The sequence below is a fragment of the Orycteropus afer genome, unplaced genomic scaffold (assembly GCF_000298275.1).
Source record: "Orycteropus afer afer isolate SDZICR_OR568_19922 unplaced genomic scaffold, OryAfe1.0 scaffold00311, whole genome shotgun sequence".
NCBI classification, from domain to species: Eukaryota; Metazoa; Chordata; class Mammalia; order Tubulidentata; family Orycteropodidae; genus Orycteropus; species Orycteropus afer.
In genome coordinates, this window is record NW_006921898.1 from 2,830,140 (window position 1) to 2,842,306 (window position 12,167).

The 12,167-nt window shown below is 46.1% G+C and overlaps 1 protein-coding gene across 1 annotated transcript in view; it reads left to right on the top strand.

The window, feature by feature from the left end:
- KLHL18 (kelch like family member 18) overlaps positions 1-9,596 on the top strand; it is a 94,457-nt gene extending 84,861 nt beyond the window's left edge. Inside the window, exons 7-10 of the mRNA XM_007951756.2 lie at positions 2,297-2,519; positions 5,859-5,963; positions 8,413-8,524; positions 9,210-9,596. Of these exons, the coding sequence (XP_007949947.1) occupies positions 2,297-2,519; positions 5,859-5,963; positions 8,413-8,524; positions 9,210-9,596 (827 nt within the window). The remainder of the gene's footprint in view (positions 1-2,296; positions 2,520-5,858; positions 5,964-8,412; positions 8,525-9,209) is intronic.
- The last annotated feature ends 2,571 nt before the right edge of the window (positions 9,597-12,167 follow it).

Here is a 12,167-nt window from a genome sequence, read left to right on the forward strand (position 1 = left end):
CCCACCAGCCACTCCTCGGAAGGAAGGTTGGGCAATCCTACTTCCGTAGTGATACTGCCTTGGAAACCCAAGGAGGGGTCGCTATGAGTTGGGGCTGACTCGATGCCTTATAACAACAACAACAACAAAGTTGAGGCAGGTCCTGATATATATCCCAAAGCAGAATAAAACAAGGAGGACAATTGTCTCATTTGATCTTTAAAAAAAATGATGAAAAAGTTGAGGCTGCAGCTATAATTTTCCCTTGGTATGACACAACTGTTTATTAAGCACTTAATATATTTCAGGCTCCTGGGTGACACAAATAGATTGCACTTATCTACTAACCTAAAGGTTGATGGTTCAAGCCCACCCCACAGCACCATGGAAGAAAGACTTGGCAATCTTCTTCCACAAAGATTAGAGCCAAGCAAACACTATGGAGCTTAGTTCTCCTCTATAACTCATGGGATCACCATGAGTCAGAATCTATTCGACTGCATCAGGTTTGGTTTAATATATATCAGGTTTTATATATCAGACCCATGCTAGATGTTTTACTTACTATATCGTTTAATCCTCAGAGCAGCTGTGCAATAGAGATTAATTATCTCCACATTTCACATTCAAGAACAGGATCAAGGGCCCTGGGTCACCTGCCAGTAATTGAGAGTTGGCATTGGAGCCTGTGCACTTCCCACTGGGCGTTCTTCCTGCATGGGGGGAAGTAGTATATTGATTTACATTCATCTTGGGCTCTAAGGTAGAGTGCTTGATTGTTCCTGAGAACTGCCCTTTCTATGAAGTTATGTACCCTGTCTGATTCTGATTTTCCTTGAAGGATTGGATTTGGGATTATCATGGCTGAAATTTCTTTTGTTATTTTTCCTTTTCATTGTAGTTTGAAAGTTTACAGAGCAAAGTACCTTTCCATTCAATAATTTATACACATACTGTTTTGTGACATTGGTTGCAATCCCCTCAATGTAGCAGCCTTTTCTGACTTCCTCGCTAGATTCCCTATTTCCCTTGTCCTTCTTTCCTGCCCCTTCCTGCCTTCAGAGCTTTGTTTTGGAGCAAATCCTGCCCTTTTTGTCTCGTATGGTTGGTTGATTGTTCTGAGAAGTACATTCCCTCCTTGGTGTTTATAGGCCTACTGTTGTTGGGCTGAAAGTTGATCCTGGAGGTGGGTTCAGTTCCAGGCTTGAAGGGTGTTTAAGGGGGTTCCATAAGTCTCTATCAGACGAATAAATCTGATTTCTTTGTGATTTTGAATTTTGCTCTACACTTTTTCCCCCTTCTCTGTCCAGGACCTTCTGTTGTGATCCTGGTTGGAATACTTGGTAGTAGTAGCCAGGAACCATCTAGTTCTTTGATCTCTGGGTCATGGAGGCTGTGGTTCACATGGTCCAGTTAGTCCTTTGGACTGATTGTTTCCTTGAGTTTTTTATTTTCTTCATTCTTCTTTGTTCCAGATGAGGAGATACTAATAGTTACATCTTAAATGGCTACTAACAAGCTTTTAAGACCCTGTTCATTATTCACCAAAGTAAGATATAGAACATTGTCTTTGTGGACTGTGTTATGCCTGTTGACCTAGATGTCTTCCAATACTGTGGCCTTAAGTCCCTAAGAAAATTACTTATTCCCTCAAGATGTTTGGGTATAACTAAGAATTTATCAGAATTTTATGCCCTGTATGCTCTACAAGGAGCTCTGGTGGCGTAGTGCCTCAGGCATTAGACTGCTAACCAGGTTCAAACTCATCAGCCACTCCTCAGAAGGAAGGTTGGGCAATCTCCTTCCGTAGTGATACCATCTCAGAAACCTGAGGAGTGGTCGCTGTGAGTCAAATCCGACTTGACAGCAGTGCATTTATTTGGTTTTTTTTTGTTTGTTTTGTATGCTCTACAATATCTTTTCAATGTATTTATTTGCAGCACAAATACATATGTAGAAATCTCCTCTGCCAAATCTATATATATACTCATGAATGTGCTCCCACTTGCCTCCCCACATCTGATCAGCTTGCACGTCTACCTAAGTATCTACCCATAGGCATAGTTTGTTATTACTATTGCCGGATTATATGTGTAATAGTATTTACCTTTGTCGTCTTACTCTTGTGCACCTCCCAGTGTCTTCCTTTGCCCTTGGTCATGTTGTGCTGACCAATTTCTTAATGAGTCCTTTCAGTTTGACTGATTTATAGGAAGAACTGATAGAATCAAGTTCAGTCTTCCAAATATCAATGCCCAGTAAGTGATCCAAACATGTACCTCACGTGTTTTAATTTGAGTAGCAAATTTTTATGCAGGTGATTCCCTGAATGTGGTGGAAGTGTTCGACCCCATCGCCAATCGCTGGGAGAAGTGCCATCCCATGACAACAGCCCGTAGCCGCGTGGGTGTGGCTGTGGTGAATGGGCTTCTCTACGCCATCGGTGGATACGACGGCCAGCTACGGCTGAGCACCGTGGAGGTCTACAACCCAGAGACAGATACCTGGACCAGAGTGGGGAGCATGAATAGCAAGAGAAGGTATTCTGGAAGCCATTTGCGCAACGCAAACAGGCACAGTGAGCCTCTGAGGAGTGCCGTGTTAGATGTGCAGGGATACATAAGAAAGTAAAATCCGAGCTTTGGCCTAGGAATTTCCTGCAACCAGGCCAGCCACTGCCGGCACCCCCTGGGAGCGAGCCCCCATCTGCCTAAAAGAAAAATACTTACCTTGTCCTCTGAGGAATTTGGGGAGATTAGACATGAAAGTTATATTGTTGTGTCAGTGCCAAATAGAATTGAAAATATGTATTATGGAAGATTTGAGGAGGGAAATAGGACTAGAACATTGAGAAGATTTCAGAAAAGACGTGGGATTAAAGTTGAAACATGAAGAATAAGGAGGATTTAACTTTATTAGAGATAAATGGAAAGCCAAGATTGTTTTAATACTCTTGCCCGTCCCCCCCCTCCCCAGGCCGGTGCCACACATTGTCTTCACTACTTGGGGATTTTATGAGACAAAGCATTGTTCTTTACTGCAGGGTCACCACTGATACTTCTGGGCCTGGGACACATAGGTACTTGCAAGGCAGACTGAGTTCATGCATCACTTAATACGTGTCGTCTATTTGTTATCTCCAGCCATTGTCTACTCACAGATCCTGTAAAAGAAGTGGGATGAGAGGGTATCCAAATAGTACCTCCATGTAGCCTTCTGAGTGCTAAAGTGACAGGCGGCATCTTTCCTTACATAAGACGTGTAGTTGAGTAATTTCATGCTTGGACAGTATGAGGTTTGGAGGGCTCAAGCAGTTTAAGTGACAATTTCTTCCATTCTCCTGCTCTCAGCAGGGCTGCACCAGATCAGAGGCTTTAAATGGCACGTTCTTCAGAGGACTGACAGGAGCAAGGCCTTCCAAGGCTCCCCCGCCCACTTAACCAGAAGCTCTGCTTTTATCTCTTTTGTATGTTAAGTTTCCGTGATGTATGCTCAACTTTGGAGAAAAAATAGTTTTGTGAATTTAAAAGGGTGAAGGGTTGAAAACCACCAGACCAGAGGCTCTCTAAGGACCCTTCTGCTTTGTAATTCTGTGATTCAGCACTTACCTCACAGACTTTTTCTGACCTTGTTTTGGGTTCTCTATTTTTAAGATCAAGCGACTATTCATGGTGGTGAGAAAGAAAAGTCCTTTGCCACATGAAAGTGTAATGACCATGATACACATTTTCCATATTCAGCAATGTTAGTATGTGGTCATGGGCTGGGGAGAATCTGCCATTATACCAGTAAAACCAGATTCACAAAGTGAGTTCTGTTCTAGAAGAAAAAAAAAATTATACATATATAGATATAGATACGGAATCTGCTTCTACCAAACCCAAGCACTAATGCTCTCACAGTTCTTTCCTGCCGCCTCCCCTACCTTGGTGCTTCCTTCTTCCTGCTTCTTGGCTACTTTGCAGCTTTTTGTTGCATTCAATTTTGGTGGCATTGCTCCATATCCTCAACTCTGAGTGGCTTGCTTTCTTTGACTGCAGTCAGTTCTTCTTTGTCTGTTCTGGGCCACTTCCTTGCTTTGATGTCACTGTGTTTTGGAGTGTTGTCTGGGAAAAGCATCCTCTGGATATTCCTTCCCAACACTATGGTTAATGCCCTGTTATTAGTAGCATGGGCCCAGCTCCATTTCATCCTCTTTAATTATAGGCTACCCCAGAATGTTCTTGGTCACTTCTCTCCTGACAACCCACACAATTGTCCATCCTGACATTTGGTGACAACCAAATGTCTCTTTGGAAGACCAAATGTCTTCTACGGTCTCTTTCCTTCCCCTCTCCTTCAGTCTCCCAGACCACCTCTGAGAAGCTGTCACACTGGACTGTTCCACCCCTCACTGATCAATGTCCCTTTTATCTCTTCGCACTTGTCTTTAACCACTTACTTGATAGTGTTAACATACTTTTGTGGCACCTCTTAATTATCTCTCATAATGCTGTTGAAAATCCTGTATCATTATTTAATTTTTATATGTTTGTCTTGTATCTTTTTCTAGAAGAATAGTGAATTTGTGATCATCCCACAGTCCTTCCCTAACACAGGCCCCGCTCCCACTTTCCAGGTAGTTCAGGAGGTCTATTACCACGCCCCTCAAAGAGACATTGTAATGATCAGATGAGCTGATTGTAGATGTAGGTTGAAGACTGCATGTACACTTGAAAGGAGGCAGTTAGCCTGATATTTTATTTTTCCAGTTTGTTCCACACCCATATTCATTTTGAATCTTCTCCAGGATCAAGTTTGAACACAGTGAGTCAGGCAGCTTGGGGTTCATTTTTAACTTCTTGTGAGGTATTGCATAGAATGGAAGAGTGCCTGATTACCCCAGACCCCGGGATACTAGGAGAGCCTGGCATGGTGAACAGTGTGGGAGTCAGGCTGTCTGCATTAAATTGGAGTCAGGCCTCTTTGAGCACCCTTCTCTCAGGAGAGAGCCCAGCCTCCCTGAGCTGCAGCTGCTCATCTGTACAGTGGTGCTGGGCATACTTCCTTCCTTACAGGGTGTACGGCAGGTTGAAAATGGCAGGTGTAGAGCACCTGATACATGTAGTAAGTGCTCAACACCCAGGAATTGTAGCATCACTTGCTAAGACAAATTAGGGACCATGTAGAGCCATGTCTGTAATGAAAAGACATCTGTCAGACTTTATAATGAATTGAGTGGTTAAATCAGGAGGTAATGCAACAGCCTATTGTGTATAAAACACCACACTAAGCACTGCCAGGGTTCACAGATGAAGAGCATTTCCTGCCTTCAGGAGGCCCTCACCTCTTAAAAGGTGGCAGACACACTCCGATACCCTGTGGTGCCAGAATGTAAGCACCTTGTTGGCAGGGACATTGGCTTGCTCACCGCTCCAAACCTGTGCCTAGGATGGTGCACCTTGCGAGTGCCTAATGCAAATTCATAGTTAAATGAACAACTGTGATAACTGGTGTAGTAAAGGAAGAAGCCACTCTGGTAGTGTGGGGTCAGAAGGGAGTAATTCTTGCTGAGCGATCAGGACAGTTTTTTGAGGAGAAGGGAGAGGAGTTTGACCAGGGCCTTGAGGGTAAATTAGAACCTCAGCACAGTGAGGTGGAAGGTGAGCATTTTAGACAAATCAAGATCTGAAAGGAGAGGTGAAGTGAAGGGGGAGGGCCCAGGAATGAGGCTTGGGGGATAAAAGGAATCACAGGGAAGCTTCTGTCACCTCTATTTTCCACCTTTCCTTGGTCACATACCTGGTATTTAGTTCTTTTCTGGAAAGAGGCAGTTGATGGTTAGGTTTATTTCCAGGGGGTCTGAGGCCCATCTGGGTTGACAACTCTGTCTGTTGCAGTGCCATGGGGACAGTCGTGCTGGATGGGCAGATCTACGTTTGTGGGGGCTACGATGGCAACTCCTCCCTCAACTCTGTGGAGACCTATTCCCCTGAGACAGACAAGTAAGGACTGTAGCTCCCCTGGGGCGAGTGGGACTTCTTAAACAGAGAGCATGAAAAGTTAGAACTGCTCTTCTTTATTTATGCTTCTCAAGGGTACAGAATGTCTTACCTTTTTATCCCCTAGACTACTTTGCATGTGAAAGGTATTTAATAATTGTTCATTACATAACTGATTGAATAAATTTTCAAAACAAATAGAATATGCTTGTAAATACTTATTTTAAAGGTCTCTTAGCTAAATCAGCCCATTTCAGTGTAAATACAGATGAGAGGAGCTAAGAAATAGTTGGGCAGCATTATCCACAGTGGGTAGGATATGATTTGGAGAAAAAAAGTTAGTATGTTCAAGTAAGCTCGGAAAATGAAGGCTATACCACCAGAGACCTTGTTCTTCCATTATACATATTAACCTTTTAAAGGCTCTGGAAAATTCTGCAGTGAAGAAACCTGTTTCACCAGAGTTTTATATATCTATTATTCTCTTATGGAATTAGTATTTTGTGGGAAACACTGGTAAGAGTAGCCACAGTTTTTCATTTTCATACTCTGAATCTTCTGATATTATACAACAAAATAGAAGCAAAATAGTTGAATGCATTCCTGAGGGTGCTTTTAAGCCAGTATCATTCCATGCACTTAGCCAGTGCACTCTCAGACAGCAAGTGGGATATCTGAGGTCTGTCCATAGTGCCTGATAGAGTAGGGCCACAGCTGCCTCATAATCATCTTACCCTGGAGGCCTATGTCCAGAGCGACTAGGCGCAGAGTGGGAAGTACCTTCCTCTTCCTTGGGGTTGGGAGGAGAGGCATTGTGAACAGGCGTCTTCTGAGAAGATGGATGGACAGTGGGAGCCATGCATTGTAGGCAGGAGACAGCAAGAAGAGCAGCTCAGAGATCAGAAAGTGCTCACTGTGATTGAGGACAGTAGTCATCTAGAGGGCAGGAGCACTGGGCATGGAAGGGAGATAGGGCAGGGGCAGGTGGCGTGTGACCAGGATGAAGCTGGAAAGTAGGTGCCGACCAGGTGAGAAGGAGCCCAGGAGGGATGTGTGGTATGGGATTTTATTTGAGAGTGATGCCTCTGGCTGTTCAGGGTTGGGATGGGAGTGCTTTGAAAGATAAACCACCTTTAAGGAACTGATACAGTGGTCCAGGTGACAGGCTAGAGCTAGGGCAGTAGCAGTGGGGCTAGGCACAAGCTATGACTAGGAGTCAAACCAGTCAGGACTTAGTGACCACAAGAATGTTGAGGCTAAGAGAAAAGAAGCCAAAGAAAACACTGAGTTTTATTATTACAGCAGTGAGATAACAAGATAGTCCCGTTAACAAGACCAGAGAGTGCAGAGAACGAACAGATCTTTTGGAGAGCAAGGCCTTGTTTGGAACATGCTGGTTTTGAGTGCCTGTGGCAGTGAGCCAAGAAGACTAGCTATGAACTGAATAGTTGAACCCGTGGGCTCGGGACCATAGTCACAGGGGACATCAAGCTCAATTGGCGTAACATACTACACAAAACGTTGTTCCACCTCCTATTTTGGCGAGTAGCAACTGGGATCTTAAAAGCTTGCAAGCAGCCATCTACATGCAACGATGGGTCTCTCCTCGTCCAGAGCAAAAAAGAATGAAGAAAACCAAAGATTCATGGAAAGATAATTCTAGCACCTGGTACACCATGAGATCCGCAGCATATACAACTATGAGACCAGAAGACGTAGATGGTGCCCGGCTACCACTGTCAACCACTCGGAGGGGGATCTACGTAGGAGATCTTGGATAGAGAGGGAGAGCAATGTGGAACAAAACTCAAAATCATTTTGGAAAAAAAAAAGCAGGGGGACTGGGTCTGCTGGTCCGATAGAGCCTGGTGGAACCACTAAGACTAACTGCCCTTCAGGTCTGGAATTGAACCCACACCTGTGGCTTCTAGCCAGACAGAAGACAGGCATATGAGGTGAACATTTACCTGAGGTAGATACACTCCTTGGAGAGAACAATCATGGGAGAATAGAAGGGCTGTTTATGCACAGGGAGACAGCTCAGGGGGCAGGAGTGCATGGAGGGATGGACACAGGGAAGAGGTGACTGTCGGGAGGAAGTGGGAGGGGATCTGTTGCAGTGTGGTGAATTGTAGTCAATGTCATGAGACAAAGTGTATGTGAAGTGCTGTATGGAAAGTGAATTTGCTCTGTAAATTTTCACTCAAATCACAGAAAAAAAAAAAAAGAAGAAGAAGAAGAAGAAAACTATCTGTGGGCCTGAAGGTTGAGCGAGAGGCAGCAGACCAAGAGAGCGATTAGCAGAGGTAGTGAGGGAAGTGATGAGAGTGGAAGAGACTGTCCAGGGCATGAGGGGACACAGCACAGTTCACCCAAATCCTACTATAGAATCGTGGGAGGATGGAAACACTGGATCTCATTCCTCCTCTCCTGTTTTGGCTCTCTCCTGAAGGTGGACAGTGGTCACCCCAATGAGCTCGAATCGCAGTGCTGCTGGGGTTACAGTCTTTGAGGGCAGGATATACGTGTCGGGAGGCCACGACGGCTTGCAGATCTTCAGCAGTGTGAGTCTGGGCTCCTCTTGGGCTAACTCCTTCTATCTTCAGAATTATTTTGAAAGAGAATTGTTTGAGCAAACGTCAGCCTTGCCATTGCTGGGCTAAGCATCATCTAGTGAGGTTTCTGGTCATCCACAGTACACTCTGACATTAAGTTCCAGAGAAAGGGTGCCAGTGCACGCAGTACCTAAAGGAGGGGTAGAGCATAGCTGTGCCACTGCCGAGCTACTGTCCATCGTGGGCTGATGATACCTCATAAAATCCGTGGCCAGAATGATCTCAAACACAGAGTGCAAGTTTACAAAGACTTGGGTTCTTCTGATGATTTGCTTGAGGTTGCCTTTTTTTTCTTAAAATAGCTCAACAGCCATAGAGCGGTGGTTCTGTCAAGTCAGCCAGAACTATGATGGAATGTCCCTTGGACAGATTTCAGAAGTGCTGGCTCTGTTACTACATGGCAGTGCATCCTTGGACAAATCACTTTAGATGTAAACAGAAAGGGTCCGATTAAGGGATCTCTCACTTGTCCCTGTAATCCCAAGAGCAGGTGTACAGTTGACAGAGCTCCTCATCCCCAGCCCCCATCCACTGGAATCTAACACCACGTGGGCCACTGGGCTCTACAAAGCCACCCCATGGACCAAGCATTGACTCTGATTGTCCTGTCCCTGTGCCTCTCTCCTTGCTGCAGGTGGAACATTACAACCACCACACAGCCACCTGGCACCCAGCAGCAGGCATGCTCAACAAGCGCTGCCGGCACGGCGCTGCCTCCCTGGGAAGCAAGATGTTCGTCTGTGGGGGCTACGATGGCTCTGGCTTCCTCAGCATTGCCGAGATGTACAGCTCAGTGGCAGACCAGTGGTGCCTGATCGTCCCCATGCACACACGTCGGAGTCGGGTCTCCCTTGTGGCCAGCTGCGGGCGCCTCTATGCTGTAGGGGGTTATGATGGACAGTCGAACCTCAGCTCAGTGGAGATGTATGACCCAGAGACGGACCGTTGGACATTTATGGCCCCCATGGCATGTCATGAGGGAGGGGTTGGTGTGGGTTGCATCCCTCTCCTCACCATTTAAGGCAGAGGGTGAGATGTGGTGGGGCTGGGATCTGGTACAGACACAGGCGCTTCCATCCAGGAACAATCCCTCTCAGGAGAGGCAGTGGACCAGAAGGTGGGGTGAGATGTAAGCTCGCCAGAGGTACGGTTTTTCCAGGTGCTTGAGCCCTCCCTCGTTGTGCTACCCTGTGACTTTCAGGCCTAGGTCACGAAGATGCACTGCATGGGACAGAAGCCCCTCTGGATCCTGGCAGCTTATGACATGGAACTGCAGTACTGGTCCATACCTATACAGGCTTCGTCTCAGCCCATCTCCCACCCGCCACAGCAGTGTGGACCATCCACTTACTGACGTTGCTCCTCGCCTGGTGGTTGTCCAGCCGTGTCGTGGCCCTTTTGCCATGGGATGGCTGCAGGGGGCAAGCCTGTTGGAAGTGGAGCAGTGTGGCTGGAAGAGGAAGTCCGTGCTCATGGTAATGCAGCCACTGCCGTGTGCTGGGTGTACACAGCACACTTCTGCCATTGTCAAGTGTAAAGGGTTTGTCCTCAATGCCAGAGTTTCCCTGTGTCTAATTTTGGGATTTGAGGGAGGTTTTTTGTTTTGTTTCTTTTCTTTTCATCTTGTTCAGGAGAAACAGAAGAAGAAAAAGGAAAAAAAGATACTTGAAAGAAAATGAAACAAACACCTGAAAGAAACTGGAAAGAAAAATACTGGGTGTTTTTTTTTTTTTTGAGTGAACTTTTTTGCAAGAAGAATAAAAGGTATAAAAGACACTTAAAGACAAATACAAATTTAAATGGAAAACCGCCAAAAGTGAAAATGGCGGCATCCACTCCCACCTACGGATCCCAGGGTCCTTAGGCCTCAGGCAGCACTAGGGGGTCCGCTCTGAGCCCCAGTGTGTCTAGAATCAATGCATCCTCATGTGGTCCTGTAGCAGGGTCCTCTCAGAGCTGGTGTTTACACCCGTCGTCAGAGGACCTTTTCAATCACAGGCTCAGCCTGTCCACTGACTGACTGCCACTCTCCTCAGTGAGAGCTGCCAGCTCAGCACTGGAGCCCCATAGGCTCCCATGGCTCCCTCCCCCTCTGCCACTGTGGCACCCATTCCACCTCCCCACTTTATTTCTTCCCCTTTTGACCAGCAGGAAATGGCAAATCTGGCCAGATTTTCACTTTCCTATCAATCATTCCTGGGTAATTTTATCCCCTTGTGATGCTCCTGGGGTGCATTGACCATTTGTACCTCTAGTACCTAACCAGGGGCTTGCTCCTTCCACCAGCTGGGAGCTGGCTTGGTCCAGTAACCAAATCTGCCCTGACAGTCTACTACTTCTCCATCCACCCACCAATTCCAGGGGTCTGGCTTCCCTCCAGCCCTTGGCAGACCAACCAGCAAGGTGGACCTTTAGAGTCAAGCAAAGCTGGCTTTACAACATAAAGGACTAAAGGCCGAAAGAATCTCTTGCTGCTGCAAAGAACAGTATTTTATATTTCTTCCTGTAACCTTGGCAAATAACCTCTTGAAGGGACTCCATGCTCTTTGCTCCTCTTCCTCCTTCCTTGGTGGGACCTTGATGTAGCACAGCAGGGCCCCAACAGGAGGACACTTTCTATTACCAGTGCACTGGGCAATGAAACTGCCTCCATCCTTCCAGCGTCTATAATTGAGCCAGAACAAGCTGGACAAATAAAAGAAACGTATAAAGTCTGTGGTGTACTTCAGGCCTTTTTCCTTCAACTGCTGCTGCCAAAATCTGGTGTTATAAAATTCTTCCAGTAGAGACTAAAGGAGGAAGTGATTCTTTTAACCCAAGGTTGGGTCTTAACGTCCAGCTCTGCATCTGGTTGGCCGCCTCTCTGCTGCCTGCCTGGGGTAGCTTAGAAGCCTATTCAGAAAGACGCTCTTTGGAGCCTGGAGAAGCTGTCCCGCCCCAGGACCTTCAGTTTACCAGTGTGTGCCATCGCCATGCGTTCAGAGGGAAGGACCTTTGTTAACTGAAACTTAGGCGCTGGGCCTCTGCTACAAGCACTTGAAAATGATGTTGTTGTTTTTTTTTAATTTTAAAAGACTCAACAGTCTGATACAGTCTGACCTGGGCTCAAGGTGGAGCTCCAGCATTTCTCACTCTCCACCCCTCCCCAGCCATTCTACACACGAGCTTCCCTTGTGCTGGGTTTGCCTACAGAGGTAGACTCAGATGGAGGTTGGGCTCCACATATTCTGTCAGAATTGTATTAACGTTCATCTTACTATTATAAGCTCCTTTCTTTTGTGAATTTGAAGCAGCACTGACGAGCCTCAATTGCAAAGGTATTAATCAATCAGTGGGCTACTGAAGGACCTCACTGGGTCCTTTTGATGCCTGCCCCAAATTTTGCAATTGGGAAGAGAGCGATCAATTTCCCAGGGGCTGGAGCTCTGTTCTTGGAGTGAGCTTCCTGAGGTCACTCCTACCCTCCCAGCTCCTATTGTAGGAGTTACACTGTTGTCCCCAAAGTCAGAGTTTCCGAGTAAGATCAAGCCTCCAGGCTCCAAGCACAAGTGAGCCAACAAACATTTTCGCACTCTCATCAATTCCTCAGTCT